The sequence below is a fragment of the Chiloscyllium plagiosum genome, chromosome 12 (genome assembly GCF_004010195.1).
Source record: "Chiloscyllium plagiosum isolate BGI_BamShark_2017 chromosome 12, ASM401019v2, whole genome shotgun sequence".
NCBI lineage: Eukaryota > Metazoa > Chordata > Chondrichthyes > Orectolobiformes > Hemiscylliidae > Chiloscyllium > Chiloscyllium plagiosum.
Window position 1 is genome coordinate 6,342,349 of NC_057721.1, and position 24,377 is coordinate 6,366,725.

General features: G+C 41.0%; 1 protein-coding gene across 1 annotated transcript in view; it reads right to left on the bottom strand.

The window, feature by feature from the left end:
* Nucleotides 1-9,261: 9,261 nt before the first annotated feature.
* Nucleotides 9,262-24,377, bottom strand: part of esd (esterase D/formylglutathione hydrolase) — a 25,851-nt gene continuing 10,735 nt past the window's right edge. Inside the window, exons 3-8 of the mRNA XM_043700371.1 lie at nt 16,424-16,522; nt 16,070-16,194; nt 13,283-13,402; nt 10,956-11,054; nt 9,749-9,916; nt 9,262-9,647 (exon numbers count right to left, since the gene is read on the bottom strand). Of these exons, the coding sequence (XP_043556306.1) occupies nt 9,567-9,647; nt 9,749-9,916; nt 10,956-11,054; nt 13,283-13,402; nt 16,070-16,194; nt 16,424-16,522 (692 nt within the window). The 3' untranslated portion in view covers nt 9,262-9,566. The remainder of the gene's footprint in view (nt 9,648-9,748; nt 9,917-10,955; nt 11,055-13,282; nt 13,403-16,069; nt 16,195-16,423; nt 16,523-24,377) is intronic.

The following is a 24,377-nucleotide window of genomic DNA, read 5'->3' on the forward strand; positions in this document are numbered from 1 at the left end:
TTTCATGGTGCTGCGTCCCTATCTCTTCATACCCTCTTAGTAAAGCCTCTTTCTTAGTTCTGTGCTTTTTGTACCCATGTAGACCTGACCTTTTCCCTCCCATAACAAATTCCTCTCGAGGAAATGTTCCTAACTGTGGCACCAGGTAGGTAGCACAGTCTTTGAATGTCACACTCTCAGGCATAATATCTATCCTCCTAAACGTTATTATCCGCTATATTCCTTTCAACTCCGTTTACTGGAGTAGTTTCTGTACCACAGTCTCTGCTCTTGCCTACAAGCACTATAAAAACTTTACGCCTGTTGGACAAGTGCAATACTGAGGCTCCTCCAGTGCTAGCTTCTGCTTTGCGATATCTGCTCTATAGTGCAGTTATACCTTCCTGTCCCTCACTAACTTTGCAGTACCTATAGTCTAACAGTTGTGACTGCTTCTTGGAACAAAGATTGCTATCCATCTCATTGAAGCTTGGACTCCAGCTCATCAACTGAGCTGTGGTTTCTCAAGCTGCAGGCACTGAACGTGGTTGTTGTGACTCGCAGAGGTCCCCAATTGTTGCACATCATCTGTCCTGCTGTCTTTACAGTGTTTTATTTAACAAAGTAACTTTAGAAATACCACACAATGATTACATCTAGTTATGTCAGGTGGTTTAACTAATTAAGTTATAAATTTATTGCAATATGTATATTTCCCTAGTACCAGGTTTGCCTGTTTACAGCTCACCTACCTACTTGCCTGTATAATGCGCCAGGGCACTCACATCCTGCTGCTAATCTCTGGCTCCATCTACTGGATGAAGTTAAAAATCACACAACACCAGATTATAGACCAACATGCTCATTTGAAAAGATGAGACTTAACAGTCTTTTTCAATATATAATTTCAGCTACATCACACTGTAAACTTTTGCTATAAATTTTGTCTTACAATCTTATACTCCAGAGCCACCAGATGAAGGAGCGTCGCTCCAAAAGCTAGTGCTTCCAAATAAACCTGTTGGACTATAACCTGGCGTTGTGTGATTTTTTAACTTTGTACACCCCAGTCCAACACCAGCATCTCCAAATCAGGTTATAGTCCAACAGGTTTATTTCGAAGCACTAGCTTTCGAGGCGCTGCCTCTTCATCAGGTAGCACCTCCAAATCATGTCTACTGGACGAGTAAAGTCATAGAGTTATAGAGATGTACAGCACAGAAACAGACCCTTTGGTCCAACCCGTCCATGCTGACCAGATATCCCAACCCAATCTAGTTGCACCTGCCAACACCTGGCCCACATCCCTTCCTCTTCATATACCCATCCAGAAGACTTTTAAATGTTGCAAATCGTACCAGCGTCCACCACTTCCTCTGGCAGCTCATTCCATAAACGTACACCCTCTCTTTTATATCTTTTCCCCTCTCACTCTAAACCTATGCCCTCTATGTCTGGACTCCCCCATCCCAGGGAAAAGACTTTGTCTATTTACCCTATCCATGCCCCTCATAATTTTGTAAACCTCTATAATGTCACCCCTCAGCCTCCAACCTCCAGGGAAAACAGCCCCAGCCCGTTCAGCCTCTCCCTATAGCTCAATCCTCCAAACCTGGCAACATCCTTGTAAATCTTTTCTAAACCCTTTCAAGTTTCACAACATCTTTCCAATAGGAAGGAGCCCAGAATTGCATGCAATATTCCAACAGCGGCCTAACCAATGACCTGTACAGCCACAACATGACCTCCCAATTCCTGTATTCAATACTCTGACCAATAAAGGAAAGCATACCAAACACCTTCTTCACTATCCTATCTACCTGCGACTCCACTTTCAAGGAGCTATGAACCTGCACTCCAAGATCTCTTTGTTCAACAACACTCCCTAGGACCTTACCATTAAGTGTATAAGTCCTGCTAAGATTTGCTTTCCAAAATGCGCACCTCCATTTATCTGAATTAAACTCCATCTGCCACTTCTCAGCCCATTGGCCCATCTGATCAAGATCCCATTGTAAGCTGAGGTAACCTTCTTCGCTGTCCACTACACCTCCAATTTTTGGTGTCATCTGCAAACTAACTATACCTCTTATGCTCACATCCAAATCATTTGTATAAATGATGAAAAGAAGTGGACCCAGCACTGATCCTTGTGGTACTCCACTGGTCACAGGCCTTCAGTCTGAAAAACAACCCTCCACCACCACCCTCTGTTTTCTGCCTTTGAGCCAGTTCTGTATCCAAATGGCTAGTTCTCACTGTATTCCTTGAGATCTAGCCTTGCTAACTAGTCTCCCATGGGGAACCTTGTCGAACGCCTTACTGAAGTCCATATAGATCACATCTACCGCTCTGCCCTCATCAATCCTCTTTGTCACTTCTTCAAAAAACTCACGCATTTTTGTGAGACATGATTTTCCACACACAAAGCCATGTTGACTGTCCTTAATCAGCCCTTGCCTTTCCAAATACATGTACATCCTGTCCCTCAGGATTCCCTCCAACAACTTGCCCACCACCGACATCAGGCTCACCGGTCTATAGTTCCCTGGCTTGTCCTTACCACCTTTCTTAAACAGTGGCACACGTTAACCAACCTCCAGTCTCCCGGCACCTCACCTGTGACTATCGAATATACAAATATTTCAGTAAGAGGCCCAGCAATCACTTCCCTAACCTCACACAGAGCTCTAGGGTACACCTGATCAGGTCCTGGGGATCTATCCACCTTTTATGTGTTTCAAGACATCCAGCACTTCCTCCTCTGAAATATGGTCATTTTTCAAGATGTCACCATCTATTTCCCAAAATTCTGTATCTTCCATGTCCTTTTCTACAGTAAATACTGATGCAAATTACTCATTTAGTGTCTCGCCCATTTTCTGCAACTCAAAACCAAGGCTATCTTGCTGATCTTTGAGGGGCCCTATTCCCTCCCTAGTCACCCTTCTGTCCTTAATGTATTTGTAAAACCCTTTGGATTCTCAACTCTATTTTCCAAAGCTATCGCATGTCCCCTTTTTGACCTCCTAATTTCCCTCTTAAGTATACTCCTAATGCCTTTATACTCTTCTAAGGATTTACACGATCTATCCTGTCTATACCTGACGTATGCTTCCTTCTTTTTCTTAACCAAACCCTCAATTTCTTTAGTCATCCAGCATTCCCTATACCTGCCAGCCTTTCCTTTCACCCTAACAGGAATATACTGTCTCTAGACTCGTTATCTCATTTCTGAAGTCTCCCCATTTTCCAGTCATCCCTTTACCTGCGACCATTTGCTCCCAGTCAGCTTTTGAAAGTTCTTGCCCAATGCCGTCAAAATTGGCCTTCCACCAATTTAGAACTTCAACTTTTAGATCTGCTCTATCCTTTTCCATCACTATTTTAAAACTAATAGAATTATGGTCGCTGGCCCCAAAGTGCTCCCCCACTGACACCTCAGTCACCTGTCCTGCCTTATTTCCCAACAGTAGTCAAGTTTTGCACTTTCTCTAGTAGGTACAGCCACATACTTGAATCAGAAAATTTTCTTGTACACATTTAACAAATTCCTCTCCGTCTAAACCCTTGACACTATGGCAGTCCCAGTCTATGTTTGGAAAGTTAAAATCCCCTATCATAACCACCCTATTATTCTTACAGATAACTGAGGTCTCCTCAGTTTGTTTCTCAATTTCCTGTTGACTATTAGGGGGGTCTACAATACAACCCAAATAAGGTGATCATCCCTTTCTTATTTCTCACTTCCACCCAAATGACTTCCCTGGATCTATTTCCTGGAATATCCTCCCTTAGTACAGCTATAATGCTATCCCTTATCAAAAACACCACTCCCCCCTCCTCTCTTTGCCTCTCTTTCTATCCTTGCTGTAGCATTTGTATCCTGGAACATTAAGTTGCCAGTCCTGTCCATCCCTGAGCCATGTTTCTGTAATTGCTATGATATTCCAGTCCCATGTTCCTAACCATGCCCTGAGTTCATCTGTCTTCCCTGTTAGGCCCCTTGCATTGAAATAAATGCAGTTTAATTTATCATTCCTACCTTGTTCTCTGCTTTGTCTCTGCCTGCCCTGACTACTTGACTCGCTTCTGTTCTCAACTGTACCAGTCTCAGATTGATCTCTTTCCCTGGTTTCCCCCCCCCCCTCGTCCCTGACCTTACTAGTTTAGTTTAAACCCTCTCAAGCAGCTCTAGCAAATTCCCTGCCAGTATATTTGTCCCCTTCCAATTTAGGTGCAATCCGTCCTTCTTGTACAGGTGACCTCTACCCCAAAAGAGATTCCAATGATCCAGAAATGTGAATCATTCTCCCATATACCAGCTCCATGCATTCATCTGCTCTATTCTCCTATTCCTGCCTTCACTAGCTCGTAGCACTGGGAGTAATCCAGATATTACTACTCTCGAGGATCTTTTTAAATTCCTGCCTATCTCTCTGTAATCTCTCTTCCGAATCAAAGCCTAACACTCTGGGGACATGGGTTTGAACCTCACCACCAAGGTGGTGAGATTTGAAATTAATGAAACCTCTGGATTAGAAGAGCGAGCCTAATAGTGACCACTTGATTGTTGTACAAAACCAATGTGACATCCTACCCTACTGTCCTACTTACTTGGTCTGGCCTACGTGTGACTCCAAACCCACAGTGTCTCTTAATTTGGCTCTGGGCTATTAGGGATTGACAATAAAAGCCAGTGACGCCCGTGAAAGAACAAAATCTCTCAGTTACATTTATGCAAGAAAAGTCAGAACAGTGCCATCTCCCTCATTACAGTGATTCCCGAAGCTCTTTGAGCTGCTACCTTTGTTTATCTATTTTGACCAGAGTCTTGTTGCTGTCATCACATCTTCGTTTACAATCAGATGTGCTTTAATAGTTGGCACTTCTATAATTCTTTTATTACTACCTGTAGTTTCAGCTCGTGATAAGTGAGTGATATCTATCAACTGGTTTCCTGAAGTCCAGGATGAAATCTGCTGCAGGATCCCAGCATCACAAGCACAGTCCACGGAATTTTAAGTCTACAAAGTACTGACAGAACAAAGTTTTAATAGTGTTAACGTTGAGTACCGATGCATGGGGCTCAATCTCCAGTAACTGGAACCAATATGAAAGCAGGGAAATTGATTTTATTCCTTGTGGATATGTTGATTAACATTAATTTAGAATAGAAGGAAAAAATTAAATAGGGCATGGAACACGTGCTTTTGGTAAATCACGGGACTAAAAGCAACCATCATTGTTTTAAAAATAAATCACAATTGTTACACCCAATCTCTTCAGTTCACGGGTCAGCCTACTGATATATTAAACAGGAGGGTTGCCATTAATGCAAAGGAAAATGGTAAATCCCATCTTCTAGATGTTAATAAATATGACAAAAACTCTGCAGTTTTTAAATCTTTACTAAATTCAGGCTGTCTTGGTATTTTGTTTCTCACTCCATTGTTCACCAAAATGAGACTCAAAAGGTAAGAGGACTGAGTTTCAGAATGATTTGGAGGTGTCGGTTTTGGACTGGTGTGGACAAATTTAAAAATCACACAATACCAGGTTATAGTCCAACAGGTTTAATTGGACAACACAACCACCTGATGAAGGAGCAGCACTCGGAAAGCTAGTGCTTCCAAATAAACCTGTTGTACTATAACATGGTATTGTGTGATTTTTAACTTTAAGAATGGGCGGCACGGTGGCAATGGGCGGCACGGTGGCACAGTGGTTAGCACTGCTGCCTCACAGCGCCAGAGACCCGGGTTCAATTCCTGACTCAGGCGTTTGACTGTGTGGAGTTTGCACATTCTCCCCGTGCCAGCGTGGGTTTCCTCCGGGTGCTCCGGTTTTTTAATTGGACAACACAACCACCTGATGAAGGAGCAGCACTCGGAAAGCTAGTGCTTCCAAATAAACCTGTTGTACTATAACGTGGTATTGTGTGATTTTTAACTTTAAGAATGCATTAAAGGTTTGCTATACAGTATCTATGACAATGGATGAGGAAATGCTGTTTTTTTAAACAGACCATTCTGTGTCTGAAATCTAATTACAGGTGGTTCTCGTATAAAGCGTGTTTCGGGCAGCGCGATTTGGCTATAACATCACTGAAGAATTAAGGAACGGTATTTTCGAGAATGCACACCTCTGTTCACAATAGCACAATTCCAGCCGCAATCGTTTTGCACACTTCGTTCTGGGTCCCCAAGTTCGAATCCTGCCACGGCAGAGGGTGGAATTTGAATTCAGTAAAAAGTCTGGAATTAAGAGTCTGGCGATGACCATGAATCCATTGTTGATTGTTGTAAAAACCCATCAGGTTCACTCATGTCCTTGAGGGAAGGAAGGTGCCATTCTTACCTGGGTCTGGCCTACGTGTGACTCCACACCCACAGCAATGTGGTCAACTCTCAACTGCCCTCTGGGCAATTAGGGATGGGCAATAAATGATGCCTAGACAGCGATGCCATCATCCTGTAAATGAAAAAAAATACAGCCATCCACTTCTGCAACCACAACTGCACCTCAAGATGGTGACGATGATGACCCTCCATTAACAACATTTTTTTCAATATAATGTGTTAAATTTCCTTTTGTTTCATTAATAATTATGATTTAAACCTTCATTCAGGCTTTGCTATACCTTGTGTTAGGCGTTTGGATGATTTCTGAGTGATTAGAAGTGTTATAGATTGCTTCCCCCCCCAACCCCACTCTTCCCATTGGTTCCATTATTTTCTATTAAACAAGGTTTCACTGGAACGGAATTCCCCCATTAAAGGAGAACTACTTTAAATCAAGAAATAAGATCCTACAGTCATACTGGAAATTTTACATAATTAGCTCCTTTTAACTTTTCATTTGGTGTTTTAAACCAGCAGGATGTAATGGCTAGTCAAGGGTACAAGTCTCACTTCTGAAACCAATATGGAAACTGAGGTAGAGTTAACACTGGACAGGACCCAGAGAAACCTTGCTCCTAAGATTAGAAACAGCCATGAACCTTTCTGATTCGGGTACACACAGACCAAAGAGTAGCAGCTAAGGCAGTACTGAACAAGGAGTGTACAGGTCCTTGCTGGATGAATACTCATCTTTGCAGACCTGCACTCAACTCCTAACGTCGGACAACATTCTGGGAAGTTTCCTGTTCAACCTCACCACGTATCCAGGAGAGTTCTAGGAAACCACGCTAACATATGTAAGGACCCTTTTCCCAGCTACCTTTTTAAGCATGAAATTATCCTCTCGCTGTCTCTCCATTTACTTTAGTAATAAGTGAAATACCTTTTAATACCAAACTTAACTCTACTCTACTTAACTCTACTTAACACTGTTCCCCTGTCCCTATTCATCCCAACATACATTCCATCAGCACAGAATCTATACCCTCCCATCAGTTTACAACCTTAATTATAGTTTGAATGAAATCTTAGCTTGTGCTACTACCCAACTTGACAGCCAAGTATCTGAAGACAATGTATCATTTTAACTGTCCTGGTCTATTTTTTTTTTCAGAGTTTAAACACCATCTTAACAGTTGTGGGATGCAACCATACTAAGGACTTGTACAGTCTAAAGATAGTATTCCTCCCAACTTTAGGTTCTACTGGCTTAGCAATGCAAAATCCCACTTGCTTTCCAGATATATGTATTTCAAACCAATGGTACAAAAGCATTGTAGCTTGGTTACTAAGCTCGGGGAAATAAAGAGTACACTACATGTAGCTGGTTACAACAGAGATCTACCAGCCCCGCCATCCCAGTCTGGCACGAGTGTTGTGCACAAAAATGGAATGAACTATGCCCCTGAATCCCAGCTGGAGTTCTGAGACAGGCAACCACTCCCTCTGAAGCGGCAAAATGTGAAGATGGCCCATGCCTCAAATGGGTTTGAAAAGCCACAAATAGACAGATGTAAAAAGCAAGGGAAAAGGAAGAACAAAGAAAGGACAACATTATTTCTTCAAAATACGCAGTAAGATCATTCAATTATATCAATGCCATGTGTCAGGAGTTAGCCACACAATTCCTCAAGCTTGCTCCTTCATTCAAAAACAGAATGAATGATCTGTGATCTCAGTAACACTTCCTGATCCCTCCATTCACTCAGTGCCCAAAAACACATCAATCTCAGTTTTGAGTATACTTTATGTCCAAATATCCACGCCCTCTGGGATAAAGATATCCAGCAATTCATAACTCAGTGAATAAATGTCTCCTCAGTCCATTCTGAAAAATCCTGAGACTATGTTCTTTTGTTGGAAATGTGTTGCTGGAAAAGCGCAGCAGGTCAGGCAGCATCCAGGGAACAGGAGAATCGACGTTTCGGGCATAAGCCCTTCTTTTGTTCTAGACTCTCCAGCTACAGGAAATGGCCATTCAACATCTAACCTGTCAAGGCCCCTCGGAATTGTCTATATTTCAATGAGATCACTGCCTATGTTTCTACATTCCAGAGAATGTGGAGCCCATCAGGACAATCTCTCCCCCTAGGACAGTCCTCCCAACATAGGAAGCAACTGAGTGGATCTTTGCTGCATCTACCCTCCAAGGCAACTATATTCTTCCTTCGGTAAGGAGAGCAAAGCTGGGCACAATTCTCCACGTGTAGTCTCATCAAATACAAACATGCAGCATGACTTCTAGCCTGTGGGTCTAGAGGTATGATTCTTGCCCAGGAGAATATGCTGACTAAGTATGCGAGAGGGCTTATGTTGAAAGCCCTGGTGATCTGTCACTAGTATATCAGTCAGCAAGGCTATGCAGGAAAGAGCAATTCAGGTAGCAGGGTTTCCTGCCTTTTTTGCTCCTTTTTACTAGTGGGAAATGTCCATAGTTGTCATCTCACCCTGTTCATTTCAGATCGAAAGTCACCATAAGATTCAATTCAGCCACTTGAACATTGACTGAAGAGAGCCAGCCCCATTGAGCAGCTGTAATGGTCGCAACAGAAAGATGGATTTGCGTTAAAGCACCATAGGCTGAAATCTGCATGATGGAACCCACGCACCAAATACGCTCAAGTCTACTGTGAGTCAATATTTGAAATATGTGGCCAAGTTGTGAATCGCTCTGGTTGCTCAGAGTATTCCAGTTCAAATTCTTGTTGAAATATTATTACAGATTACCCAGAGTGTTATTCTTTTAAGCTGTCAATGCTGTCTGAACCTCTGCCAACTCTACGTCTGCTGGCACAGGAGCTGGAGGTGAATACACCTTGTCAGGATCACTGAGATGACAGCAACGCGTCGCTACAAAGAAAGATACATCAAGTCAACCTGCTGTTTAATTGACTTTATTTGAAAGGTGTGCTCACAGATTGTCTTTGTTGGGTTGGTGTGGGTATGATGTTGGATTTCCAAAAAACAAATCAAGTACAGTGATTTCATTTGGACATAGGTCCATTCTTATACTGAAAACAGATTAACACAGGTCCAATAAATTGTCCAAATCCTGCCAGCCACCACATGGAGACAAGGGAGATAATGTTCATCATCTTGGGAACAGCTAATTCTTCACATGGAGATTATGCTTTATGATTGCTACATGATTAAAAGGCACAGCTGAGATGGTCATTCAGGCTTTTAAGCATTCAGGTACTTTGCATGATGCTTGATATGGTCTGTAACAAACGTCGCAATGAAGTAGTAGCTATGGTCATATCCCTGGAAGTAGCAAAACATGAAATGGTTAAAATCATTGAGAGACGTTGGAATGGGAAAATAATCACACTGTTTTGACTAATTCAAACTCTGGTCACACTTACCTCCTGAAGCCGAAAAACAACAGGTATTTTCTTGTCAGTACAAGCTGTGATGAAGCTATCAGGGAGTAACTGTCCTGCAGCCAGGAACTGATCATCCTTGCCCTGGTCAACAAGAATATCTAGGAGAGGTCCCGAATAGGTTGTTGCCAGGCAAGTGGCATCAAAGGCCTACAGGAAATAGAGAAATTAATTTCACAAGCTATAGTCAGACATAAGTAGTTCATCTGCTTGTTTACAAACACCTTTGATGCTTGCTCACACCTTTTAAATATAGGAAACTCAAATTAATCTGTGCAGATTGCCAATCACAAGGAATTCAAACATATGGCAAGAATTGTTTTTGTCCCAACGTCTTACCTCTCAGAAGAAATGTAGTTTCCACATATTTACTAAGTGGCACAGCAGGGTCAATAATGAACACAGATGCATTGCCATGGTATAGTCGATGGTCAGGCCCAAAACAGAATTAGCATTTTTCTATTGAGAACTGTTCTGGCAGCCTTGGAGAGCACAATGAGGGTGCCAAAAAGAGTTAAAATGAAAGCATTATGAGGTCGTAGCTTAGAAATGCCCTTACCTTGCTAGAAAAAAAATTACAAGTGAATTTAAAAATTGAACATGCTTTTCCCACTGGTAATGTAACCTTACCTCCCATTTGCTTTTATCCATCACAGCTTTAAAGAGAGTTTGGAAAGCAATTCCTTCTTTAAAATTGAATAAAAGCTTCAAAAAGGAATTTAGAAGTGTACATAAAAGCAACTGGGAGCTACAGTATAGCAGAAAGACCACTATTGATTATCAATACAAGCTCAGGATTGGATGAGGACTTGGTATCAGGGTTCTTGGGTTTGAATTAGCTCCAGGTAAGTTAGAAAGCTCCTCACTCCACTCACTGGGTGAGTGCTACATGTTGAATTTGGACTGCTGCTTATTGTAGACAGAAGCAAACACAGTTCAGTATAAACTTTCCATCTCACACAAACTTCAAAGGCAGTTAATAGAGAATTTAAAAAAGGCCTCTGTATGAATTAGTTTGAGCACCTGTTAGTATTATGTGTTTTATAGTACGTAAGTGGGGAGTACATTGAAGATACCGAAACAAAAAGCAGTATGATGCCCTAGTTTAGAAATGCCTTCGACTTGTTAAAAGAAAACCACAAGTGAACTTAAAAAATAATCTTTTTTTTTGCTAGTAGTGTAACCTTACCTCCCACTTGCTTTTGTCAGAGCCCAGGTATCCAGTGAATGCTTTCTGGCCCCAAGGGCACTGCATAGGGTTGCAGATAGGAGCAAGTGCTGACACCGACTACCCAGATGTCATCAGGGATCAAAAGCAGAAATAAGAATTAATACGTCATCTCATATTCCCATATTGTTGCATGTACATGTTAGATAGTGCAGACTGTGATTCAGTCTACAAATTTCAATACTGCATCACTCACCCATTACACTACTTCTCAAATTATGTATATTTGATAGACAGAACGTGTTTAATAAAAGTAAACAGCACAGAAACTAAGTTGGCGGGAATGGTTAAACAAGGGTCACACTAATAGAAATAAATATTTTTTAATATAATTGCTGATATCACAAGTGTCTAGAACATGGTGCAGGGAAGGGGATTTACATTATTTTACCTAGTCTGTTACAGTTTGTGTGCAGTTAAAAAAAGGTTTCTAAGGAAGTAAGATTTGTAATGGAACAAAATTTTACAAGCACTCCCGCCCCAACCGTCGATTCCAGCTTCCAGCAGAGTTGGACTGGCCATGACTGGGAGGACTTAAGTGCCAGGTAATGACCATGTCCAAGAAGAGAAAGCCAAACCAGCAACAGCACAGCGTGCGTCATCTTCAATATTGTCAGCACAGTGTCAACTCTGGTGAAAGGTAGTGCCTATAGTGCCACAGGTTTACCAGCAGTTGCTATTCCCAGTATGGACACTGGAGTTTATAATGGAAATATAGAAAAACAATGACTGGATGTTTGCTGTAGAAATGCAAATAAATAAGGTTTGCTTTGGTATAATCAACCATGGTCAACTCATGATACCTGCTTCAACTCAAAGTTGCATTTGGTCTCAACTCCCAATATGCATGATAAAAAATTGATTAGTAAAGTAAGTGCATAAAATATACAATGTATTTATACAGCTGTGTACATATAGAGAAATATAGATAAGTACAGATATACACGAATGAAGAGAGAAATCCTCTGCATGGTGACTCAGGGTAGTGTGATTGAAGTGTGCTTCTCCAGCCTCTCAACATGATCCCCATTGATGGTATCATTCTGCGAACATCTTCCACACCCTCTCCATGTCTCAACATCCTAACATAACAATTTTAAGTTTAGTTTATTTACATCTGTTGCTCTCCTCTTTGAATAACAACAAGGACATTTCATGAGGGGAAAAAGAAATCCAGTTTCATGAAATATTCATTTTTGGTACATTTATTGTCTTATCAAATTTTCCTCTGATAACTTCCAAAGTCCTTTGTTTTCAGTCTTTTCATATATTTTTGCACCAACTTATTGAGAGATAAATATACAAGATGGCAAATTATCTGAAAAAAATGTGAAAGCAGCATGTTATAAAAAAAATGTCAGTAGGATAAGCCAGCTCACATTCAGACCAGTTTAGAAATTATATGGTGGTTGGGGTGGAGATGTTTCTTAATAAAAGTACAATGAATGCAGATTTTCGGTCAAAGTCTCAAATCACTTAAAGACTGAAATTTTTAACAGTGGAAAACTTTTTCCCAATTATGTCAAACACTTGTTGCTTTTCAGGTTCTCATTCTCAGAAGGCACATGACACTAGGTTATAGTCCAACAGGTTTCTTTGAGAACATAAGCTTTCAGAGTGCTCCTTCCCTGGTGTTAATATGACTTCTGACTTTATCCACTTCAGTCCAACAGCGGCATCTCCACGTCATACTCATTCTCAGCAGCTTAATGGCCAGATAACCCTAACCAGATGTTATTTAAATGTAAGAAGATCCACTGCTGCTGCATGGAGAGCTGTAAGAGGTCATCACTTTAAGTGTGGTCACTGAGATGGAGGGAAGAGAGGTTAAGAAGCATTTCTGTGCTGAGTGTACAACTCGGCCATGGAGAACAGTCACTCAGAGAGCATTGTGGTGTTAAAAAGACACATAAATAACATCCAAGATATATACTGATGATGCCGTGCTGTAGAGACAGGACAGTGGTATCAGATGCTTCTAGCAAAATGTGGGCTGAATCCTCTGTCCTGCAGTTTGTTTACAGGTTTCAAACTGAGAGAAGTCAGCAATGTTTCACTTTTGGACCAGTTAGTTTAGTAGTCACACAACTTGTTATCTTTACTAAATAAAACATAATATACCTATCTAGTCAGAAAAAAACAACTGTAAAAATAACTCTCACAATGTATTGTAGCAACACCCCTGCGTTATGCTTAAAAAGGCATCCCCAACTTCAGAAATGCTGGGGCTGTACGGATCCACTTGTATTTAAATCCAGCTGCTACTAGCATCTAGGAGATGTGTGTACCTTATATTTTCCAGGGTTTTTCAAAGCACAAATGAGAGCTCCATGACCACCCATTGAATGGCCAAAGATGGACATTTTCTCAGAATCAACAAGGAAATTGGTATTTATCAGGTGAGGTAACTGAGGAGGAAATAAAACACAGGAATTAGTACATTTGTTTGCCTCTATCAGCATTAATCAAGATAGGAGTCATACATGCAAAAAAAAAGTAAAATGTATTACAGACAGTAAACCCATAGCCACACTTCTAGAAGGATCTTTGGATATTTCATTCCTGTTAATATAGAAATCTTTGGTTTTCAAGCACAGCACAGACATGCAAAGATGTCTCCAGTTACTAATCCACAGCTGAATGGATTTTATAAAGGTGGGCATGGAAGAGAAGTTTCCTCTTGTAGCTGAGTCCAGAAGTAAAGACATTGCTTCATTATGGAGTGTCATTTTAGGGCAGAGATGAGGAGAAACCTTCTTACCTGGAGGGTTGTGTGACTCTCTGCTTAAGAGACAGGTCACTGAATATTTTAAGGTTAAGGTAAATAAATTCTTGTTAGGTAAGGGAATCGAAGATAAGACTCTGAAGCAGACATAGGCCATGCAGCCCATTGAGTCTGCTCTGCCATTCAATGAGATCATGGCTGGACTGATCATCCTTCACTCCACTTTCCTACCTCTTCCCCACAACCCTTGATTCCCTACCTGATTAAAAATCTGTCTATCTCAACCTTGAATACACTTAATGAACCAATCTTGACATCCTGCTGTGGAAAAAGATTCCAGATTCAATTCCCTTTCGGAGGAATTCCTCCTCATTCCTATCGGAAAGATGTTGTGAAACTTGAAAGGGTTCAGAAAAGATTTACAAGGATGTTATAGGTTTAGGGTGAGAGGAGAAAGATATAAAAGAGACCTAAGGGGCAACCTTTTCACGCAGAGGGTAGTACGTGTATGGAATGAGCTGCCAGAGGAAGTGGTGGAGGCTGGTACAATTATAACATATAAGAGGCATTTGGATGGGTATATGAATAGGAAGGGTTTGGAGGGATATGGGCCGGGTGCTGGCAGGTGGGACTAGATTGGGTTGGGATATCTGGTCGGCAATGGACAGGTTGGACCGAAGGGTCTGTTTCCATGCTGTACATGTCTATGACTCTATCTCCGTTTTATATGGCTGACCCCTTATCGCAAGATTATGACCTCTGCTCCTAAACTCTCCCACAAAGGGAAAAAACCTTTCCACATCAACCTTGCTAAGTCCCCCAAGAACCTTGTATGCTTAAATAAGGTTGCTGTTCATCCTTCTAAACTCTAATAAGTAAAATGCAACTCACTCAACCACTCTTCAAGAAAATTCCTCCATACCTTGAATTTGCCTAGTAAACCTTCTCTGGACTGCTTCCAATGCCAGATCCTTAGAAAAGGGGATCAAAACTGTTCACAGTATTCCAAATGGAGTCTAACTAGTGCCATATTTTTTATGCTCTTTGATAAAAAGACCAACATTCCATTTGCCTTCCCTATTACCTACTGAACTTGGATGCTAGCTTTTTGTAATTCATGCACAAGGACTGACTGGTTCATGTGAGGAATGAACTTCCTGAGGAAGTGGTGGATGTAGGTACATTTACACCGTTTAAAAACATTTGGATAAGTACATGAATCAGAAAGGTGTGCAGGGATATGGGCCAAGTGCAGGCAGGTGGGACTAGCTTGGTTTGGGATTATGCTCGGCATGGAATGGTTGGACCAAAGGGTCTGTTTCCACACTGTATGACTCTTTGACTTCCAAAGCAGCTTTCTGCAGATTTTCTCTATTTAAATAATGTTCAGCTCATCTCGTCTTTCTGCCAAAGGACATAGCATCACATTTTTCCACACTATATTCCATCTGTCAAGATTCTGTCCACTCACTTAACTGGTCTATATCCCATTGCATACTCTGCGTCACCCTCATGACTGGCCTTCCACCTTTTTAGCGTAATCCGTAAACTTGCCAATAGCACATTCACTTCCATCATCCAAGTCATTAATATATATTGTCAATGAGTGTGGCCCCAACACTGATCTCTGTGGCACTTAAAAGGGAGGTGATACAATGGACTCTAAAAACTGCTACTGCTAAGAATGGAGACTGTATGGAGCGGTTTGATGTACAAAAGATCAAAAACCAATGTGCAATAATAATTGTTTGCCAATTGAGATGTGCTTGCAAAAAAGCCTCCACCTCAGGTACAGGTTCACTCTACAGCATTAAATAAATCACATAGTTACAGCCCGCTCCTTCGTGTAAAACCAGCAGGGCTTTATTTTGAACAAAAATTGCACTGAATCAAAAAAATCTAGAGAGTCCACAAACAAATACAAGTAAAATTGGAAAATTTAGTGGTTAAAGGCATCGAGGGATGGGAGGTTAAGGACAGGTTAACTGATCAGCTACGTATGGCAGAAGAGATTGAAGGGGCTGAATGGCCTGCTCCTGTTGCCATGTTTCTTACATTTAACACCTAACAGTACCGCTTTGTTTCTGACAATAAACTGTGCTTTAGCTTCCTTCCTTCCTCTTACTGAGAGCGTTTAGATATCAAGTCACCAGCTAACAGCATGTACAGCAATCTCAAAGAGCCGTCTAGTGTGGTCTGGGCATGTTAACCATAGTTGGGAGGAAACCCGGGGTTAGTTGCACAGTATTGCTGATTAGTCAGACAGCTTCCAGAGAAATAATTGCTCCATTTTACAAGTAACCATAATACTTCAGCAATTTTGAAAAGACATTGCCACTGATCAGACTACCTCCTCTGTGATGTAGCTGTACATCCTGTAGTTCATCTTCCAAGGGTCCTCTGTGGCATTGACATAAAACCCAGCTCCTGTTCCAAAATCCCAGCTATCATCCTCACTTTGAATATTACAGCCACCTGGAATGACAACACGCACCAGTGACTTTCCATATTCGATTTACCACAAATTGACAGAATTGTGTAAACTGCCCCAGAACATCTTAAAAGTTCACACAATCACATTTTTATATACTCGAAAGCCTTTTACAAAAAGCAGCTCAAGTGAAGCATAACTTTTCAAATTACTTGAGCCTGAACATTTGGCTGGATGAAGTGGAATTGAATGGAATGAAGGTTTTGTACTCACGGGGGCTGGTGTCTGGGGCCACGATGACAATGCCATGTTCAGCTGCTGCTTGTTGACTCCCGGCCTTGGTTATGAAGTTTTGTTCTGTGCATGTTAACCCTGTGGGAAAACCAGAAAGAATTCAGCTAAGAACAAGAATTTTCATCTTTGCTTGTGCTTCAAATAGCATAGTCCATTAAACGAATGTATCCCTTAAGAGCAAGACTCAGGAATGTAGGGATTGTGAAGCATAGATGCAAAGATCTTCAAAAGGTAGGAGAGTGGTTAAATAAAAAGCCAATAGAATTCTGGATTTCTGATACAAGGATAAATTCATGTTAACTGTACATGAAACAATGGATAGACTCCAGTAGAACACTGCATATAGTTCTGGGCAAGCTAATAAATCAAGAACAGAGTGCACTAAACGTGCTAGAATACTATTTGGAATGAGATTTTGTGGAAAAGTTGCCATTGTTCCAGAGGACCATAGGGCTGCTCACTCAGAGTAGGAGTGAGGGTCACCATGCCTCAGGTGAGGGAGGGGTTGAGAAAGAGTCCATCACGGTAACCTCAGTCAATGCGAGCATTGAACCATGCTGTTGGCATTGCTCTGTAGTGTAAGCCAGCCATCCAGCCAACTGAGCCAACTGACCCTGACTTTTAAGTAATGCAGACTTGGCAACATTCAAAACAAAGTTCCCCTTACGCGATGCCAAAGCATTTCAATTCAAACTTCTGAAAAGCAACAGAGAGTCCCTATGAGTACCTCACGGTCAACAGCTGTTATGCTTACAGGCTTGACAGAGTTGTCAGTGTGCACTGAATATTTGGAAATCTTTTGGATCTTTATCCACCAGAGTCTGGATTCAGGCTCTCCAAACAATAGTGTCATGAAATGACTTTTACACATGATTGGACTCCAAGACGGATGTCGGGTTGGAAACAGGTAAAGCATGGAAATTCTACATACCAAGGAATTTCAAGTTGGCCATTAGGAAAGAAAGAAGCATTTTTTATGGAGTTTCTTAGTGACCTGGAAAAGGGTTTTCTTGGTTTCGACGAAAGCTTGTTTTCACACTCTGCACTACAGCACAGCTGCTGATATTAAAAAAAAAGCCTGTCCACAGTAAATTGCTTTGCTCAAGTCTCCTTTTTCTGTTAAGTCTTGCGAGAATGGCAACACTTTCTCTTCATTTGTCTGTAGATTTGATGCAATGCTGAATGCAGCAAGGGTTTACTGGGATTCACAATGAACTCTTTGTCAAATGGAAATGAGCGCAACAAAGTACAGAGATTCATTTAGAGATTACACCAAAAGAAAATGTCTCTGCTAAGGCAGGCCACATGGTGCCAGTGGAAGAAATGAGTTTTGACCAATGGTATCAGAAAATTTGCAAAATTGTGAAGTAAAATATATATGCGAAGGTTTTTAATCATATCTCTTGACAAAAGATACAATGTTAGACATTTAAAAATATAAAGATCAGAGTTAATGAGTCTCCAAGTTGCATATTGTATATCACATTATGTTACACAAATGACCATTTTAGTCTTTGCATTTGATAAATTTGCCAGCTGTTTGCAAGGGTATTAACATCACAACCATATCTCCCTGAAGTTTATAAGTTATTTAACAGCAGATCCATAAATTTATACATTTAAAAAGAAAGGATACTGGAAATACTCAGGTCAGGTAGTTTCAGTGAATTAGAGTTTATGTTTCAGGTTGACGACATTGTATCAGAACAATTTATATGAAAGGTTACAGAACTGTTTCAAGTGCCTCAGAGAGATGCAAGAGTTGGATGTCAATTCAAAGGAAGAGACATTCAGTAGGCTAAAGAAAAATATTTGAAGAATGACAACTGCTATAGCATTGAAAGATTGATAGAATCTCCCAGTAACCGCACAGTGATGATGAATGCCAAAAATTCACCTTGAAATGTTATAAATGAGCAAATCCAGAGTATATAAATGCCACTATTTTCTCCTGAGCTGCTGCTTGATTGCTACTGATTAGATCCTACTTCTGTGTAAACCATTAGGTGATTCACAAGTTCGTACAGGGAATTATCAGCTTTCCATTTCAAACTGCAGCTCCGCACCATCCAGAAAGGGTTTGTTAGCTCTCTCCTGGTCACTATTGGCAGAGTACCAGTTTACCAAGTAAACTAAACAATCAAAGTTGAACCGAATTACTGCCACCCAGCCTTCCAATTTCAACTCTCTCTTAGGAAGAATGAATAAAAAGACAAAGTCTTTTATACAACTTATACACTTAATGGTAAGGTCCTGGGGAGTGTTGCTGAACAAAGAGACCTTGGAGTGCAGGTTCATAGCTCCTTGAAAGTCGAGTTGCAGATGGATAGGATAGTGAAGAAGGCGTTTGGTATGCTTTCCTTTATTGGTCAGAGTATTGAGTACAGGAGTTGGGAGGTCATGTTGCAGCTGTACAGGACATTGGTTAGGCCACTGTTGGAATATTGCGTGCAATTCTGGTCTCCTTCCTATCGGAAAGATGTTGTGAAACTTGAAAGGGTTCAGAAAAGATTTACAAGGATGTTGCCTGGGTTGGAGGATCTGAGCTACAGGGAGAGGCTGAACAGGCTGGGGCTGTTTTCCCTGAAGCGTTGGAGGCTGAGGGGGTGACCTTATAGAGGTTTATAAAATTATGAGGGGCATGGATAGGATAAATAGACAAAGTCTTTTCCCTGGGGTCGGGGAGTCTAGAACTAGAGGGCATAGGTTTAGGGTGAGAGGGGAAAGATATAAAAGAGACCTAAGGGGCAACTTTTTCAGGCAGAGGGTGGTACATGTATGGAATGAGCTGCCAGAGGATGTGGTGGAGGCTGGTACAATTGCAACATTTAAGAGGCATCTGGATGGGGATATGAACAGGAAGGATTTGGAGGGATATGGGCCAGGTGCTGGCAGGTGGGACTAGATTGGGTTGGGATATCTGGTTGGCATGGACGGGTTGGACCGAAGGGTCTGTTTCCATGCTGTACATCTCTATGACTCTATACATTATCACAATTATTTTCTTAACTCTTTAATGGCCAGCGTTTGTTCTCCATCTCTAATTGCCCTTGATCGGAGTGGTTTAGCAGGGCATTTCAGAAGGCAGTTAAAAATCAGCCACATCGCCATGGGTCTGGAGTCACATGTAGACGAGACCAGACCAGGTTAGGTTGGCAAATGTTTTAGCGAACTCATGACAGCTTTTATGATAATCAAGTGAGACTAGCTTTATTTTCCAGATGTATTAATTGAATTTGAACTACAACACCACAGAATAAAACCCAATTTTTAGAATCCCTGATACCTTCAGACTGGTTTCATAAAACTGAAATTTGTCCAAAATGCAGTTACTCACATCCTACCTCCCACTAAGTTCCATTCAGCTGTCAGTTCTGTCTTCACCTATCTCCACTTGTCTCCTGACGCCCAAGTAGTAAAATTAACATATTCATCCTCCCATGACCTTGCTTCTACTCTACCTCAGCAACTTCCTCCATTGGTTCATTCTCTTATGACTGAGGCTTCCTGGGCACCTGTCTCACCAATAATGTTATGCTCTTCAACAAGTTAAAACCTTATCTGGTTTCTCACACTGAATGGAGGTCACATTAATGGAGCTCTCCAGGGTTCAGTATTTAGAATGAATAGCTGTTGTTTTAGATATAAACTTTGGTCTGAACCGCATACATAGGTATATTGGTTTAAAATTTAGACTTGGGATAATGGCACATGGCACGGAACTTGAAAATACAGTAAATGGTGTAAAGTTAATAATCAACACCAAAAGTATACGAGCCAGACTGGGGGAAATGGGTGGATGCGTGGCAGTCGAATCTCAATGCAAACAAGTGGGAGGAGATCCATGTTGGTAGACAAAATGTGCAATTTGGTACAATGCAGAGGGATTGCAAGAGCTGGGATACTGGGGAGTTTGCAACCAGATCTTTTAGGGTGGCATGACATGTGAACAAAGCAGCTAATACAACATATGCAATCCTGGGCTTTACAAACACAGGCATACGAATACCAAAGCTAGGATGGACATGAAAGCTTCGGAGAGGGCACAGAGATTAACTAGCATAGGTTCAGAGATGAGAGATTAATTAAGTTGAGGGACTGCAGAAGCTAGGATAGTCCTTATAGCAGCGAAGGAAAACAGGAGGTTTTATAAGGGGTGTTTCAAATCCAAAAGGATTTAGATAGTTTCTCTTTATTTACTTCTTCTTCAGTGGCTGACGGATTGGTAACCAAAGGATACAGATATAAAGGTGATTTGCAAAAGAAGCAGAGGGAATAAGTGGAAAATCTTTTTAATAAAACATACAAGAAGCCATTTGGATTTGATATGCACCACCAGGGAGTGTGTTGGAGACATATTCAATAGTAATTTAAAAAAAAAGGATAAACAGTTGTACTAACAGGATCTATTACCGAAAATCCTAAAAATGTGAAAGAGAAAATGCATGTCACATAATTGCAAACAAACCGTAGTTTTAGTTTTACACTGATATATAATGCAATTATTAAGTAATGTTTTAGCTGGGTTGCTGGCATTACAGTGACGTGCAAGTCTTTCAAAATTATTGCCTTTCAAAAACAATAGCTGACTCAGCAGTTAATGCTGTTATAGCTCAAATAAAGATTTGTAGCTATCCACGATTAATTCACTATTGTTTAGAAAAGAAAACCTTAACATTTTCTCAAGGTACTTATCAAGTACATTGTGCAGATATCATGCTACTGCAACAAAGATACTTTCCCTTAGTTCGGGCAGTGGCTATATCCCAAAAGTAATTTGTTATTATTTTTCAAGTTATGTTTGCACAGAAAGAAACGGTCGATTAGAGACTTTTAAATAATTACTATTTTCTGAAATATGAGTCACTTTATCCTCAGATTCAATGACAATGCAGCTTTACAATAACAGATTAATCTGTCCCGTACTCAGTGACTTCACAGTATTACAGAATTATTATATACGAACAGCAAGTTACAATGTTCTGGAGTCTGGGGTCAGTAACAAAGCAATGTACAACTACCGACCTCAAACATAAACTGGCAACCTCTGTGATGCAGTTTTCCCTTTTCCCCAGCAGCAGTTTAAGTTTAAGTCAAGTCAAGAGAATATATTGGTGAGCAGTAGCGGTGGTCTCAGTAAGGAGATAACCAGCCAGACTGATGCAGTGATTGACAGCAAACAGCTCATATTTCTGAAAAAAGATTATTTTTCCCCCAGCTTTCCGTCTTTCCCTTAGTAGTGTTGTGAAGATGTGGGTGTACTTTAAGAGAATTAAAAGCAACAGAACTACCGGACACAGCACCAAGTGTTCTCAAAGCTAGCAAAGTGACACTTGGTTGAACAACTCAATTAGCTCATTTCCTGGAAATGACAAAAACAGATTCAAATTAGGCCAATCAGTTTAAATTATACCCCAAAAAATACCAAACCCCAATCTAGTTTGAATTGAGTATACTGACAATCTTAAAAGCCAGTGACACAATCCAATGCTTTGGGGATATAAGACTGGGGGAAATTGAACAATTGAGAGGAGAATTGCCAAGCCACCAGCATGTACAGACCAAAAAAAAAAGCTCTCTTAAAAAGGTACATTTTTTGATCAGTAACCTGTGATGCAGAAATTCCTAAGAAGAAGAAAAGACGACACAGGAAGGTCCAAATAGAAGAACCGAAAGCCCCTGGTTTTGAGAAAAGTAGTCTTGTTGTGTAAATCTTAATTGGGAGTTTTATCAGACTAGTATTAGATTAGATTAGATTAGATTACTTACAGTGTGGAAACAGGCCCTTCGGCCCAACAAGTCCACACCGACCCGCCGAGCATATACCACCCAGACCCATACTCCTACATTTACCCCTTCACCTAACACTACGGGCAATTTAGCATGGCCAATTCACCTAACCTGCACATTTTTTGGATTGTGGGAGGAAACCGGAGCACCCAGAGGAAACCCACGCAGACACGGGGAGAATGTGCAAACTCCACACAGAGAGTCGCCTGAGGCGGGAGTTGAACCCGGATCTCTGGCGCTGTGAGGCAGCAGTGCTAACCACTGTGCCACCGTGCCGCCCTTATAGAAGGAAAGGTAACAGATACGTCAGAGTAAGGATGTGTAAATAGTTGTTAGTTAATTATTCTCTGTTATACTTGAAGAACTAATGTTGTTAATTTTTACTTTAAATAGTTCTTCGAATTGTTGGTTTTAAATTAAGCAGGGGAGTTTACCCCATGCCGTAACAGATTGGGGGCTTGTCCGGGACTTAAATTGGTTTAGACAGATTTGAATCGATTTGGGGGTATGAAAATTCCCAGCAGATTTAAACACTTGCAAGCTAGTGTCCTAGATCTTTAAATAAAATGTAGGTGAAACAATTTGTTTAATTTTGGTGACTTGTGGTTGATTAGATTAAAAGTGTGAGAAATAGCTCTTAAAATTGCTAAAGAGGTTCTGAGATTTGAAGATGGTTCACAAATTTACCAAGAAAGTTTAGAAGGAAAGAAAAGGCCACACTTTTAGAATTAGCAAATAAGTTAGATTTGGGTTACTCAAACACTTAAGTGTGTCAGAGAAACAGCTAAGTGCAGTCGAGGTAGAAAAACTTAAATTACAATTGAGGAAAATGGAGTTAGAAGATAAACAGAGAGCAGAAAGGAAAGAGAGAGGGAGAGGGAAAGGGATGTGAACTTGAGAAGTTGCAACTTAGTCAGCAAAGTCAAGTTAACGGGATGGAGATCAAAAGAGAAGGTAGTGATATATACAAATATGACAAAACTCTGCCACATTTTGATGAGAAAGCTGTTGAAGCCTTCTTTATTTCATTTGAAAAATTGCCTAGTCAGATGGAATGGTCCGAGGATTTATGAGTAATGCTAGTTCAGACTAAACTGGTTGGCAGAGTTAGTGCGGTATTTGCCGCGCTGTCAGATGAGGTGTCAAGAAATGATGAAGAGGTTAAACAGGCTATTTTAAGTGCTGATGAATTGCTACCAGAAGCATATAGACAGCGGTTCAGAAACATAAAGAAGGAACCAGGTCAGACTTATGTTGAGTTTGAAAGAATTAAGCATAGTCATTTTAATCGATGGGTGCATGCTTTGAAAATAGACAGGACATTTGACGCTCGAAGAGAGATTATTCTGCTGGAGGAGTTAAAAAACTCACTTCCAGAGTTGGTAAGAATTCACGTGGAAGAAGAGAAAGTTCAGGAAGTGAGAATGACAGCAGAATTAGCAGATGAGTACATGTCGGTGCATAAGACAAGCTTTCGGCCAGAATTTCTTCCTGTGAGGGATAGAAGTTGAGAGAAGGGCAGATCCTACATTACTAACCCAAAAGTAGAGAGCACTGGTAAGATATTAACCACAGGTTAAAGAAGGCCAATAGGGTGGACAGGAGGTGAAAGGCCTCAGATGTTTTCACTGTGATGGAGTGGGACACAGAAAATTTTGGTGCCGGTGGTTTCAGAAGGGCACTCGGAAAACGTGTTTTCACTGTCAGAAGGTGGGACATGTAAAGTCACAGTGCTGGGTGTTAAAGAAAGGCATTGTGGGAAAAGAAGCTAAGCCAGTGGCATTAGTGAAGGTAGTAAAGGAGACCCCAAGAAGAGCTGAGGAGCTGCAGGAGAGTGCACAGACAAGGCAGGGGCAGGGTATGGAGTTAGTACCTGATCTCTACAAAGAATTTGCCTCAGTGGGTAAAGTTTACTCAGAAAGAACAGGGAGAGAAGGACAAGAAGTTATTATTTTGAGAGATATAAGATCTCACCAGTCGCTGATAGTAAGGGATGAGCGAATATGCACACTTTCTGATCTATTACCCAAGAGTGTGGTAATTTGTGTGATAGATGGACAGAAATTTAGCTTTCACCTATGTAAGATCAGATTGGAGAGCCAACTCAAGACTGGGGAAGTTACAGTGGGAGTGATTGACAGAG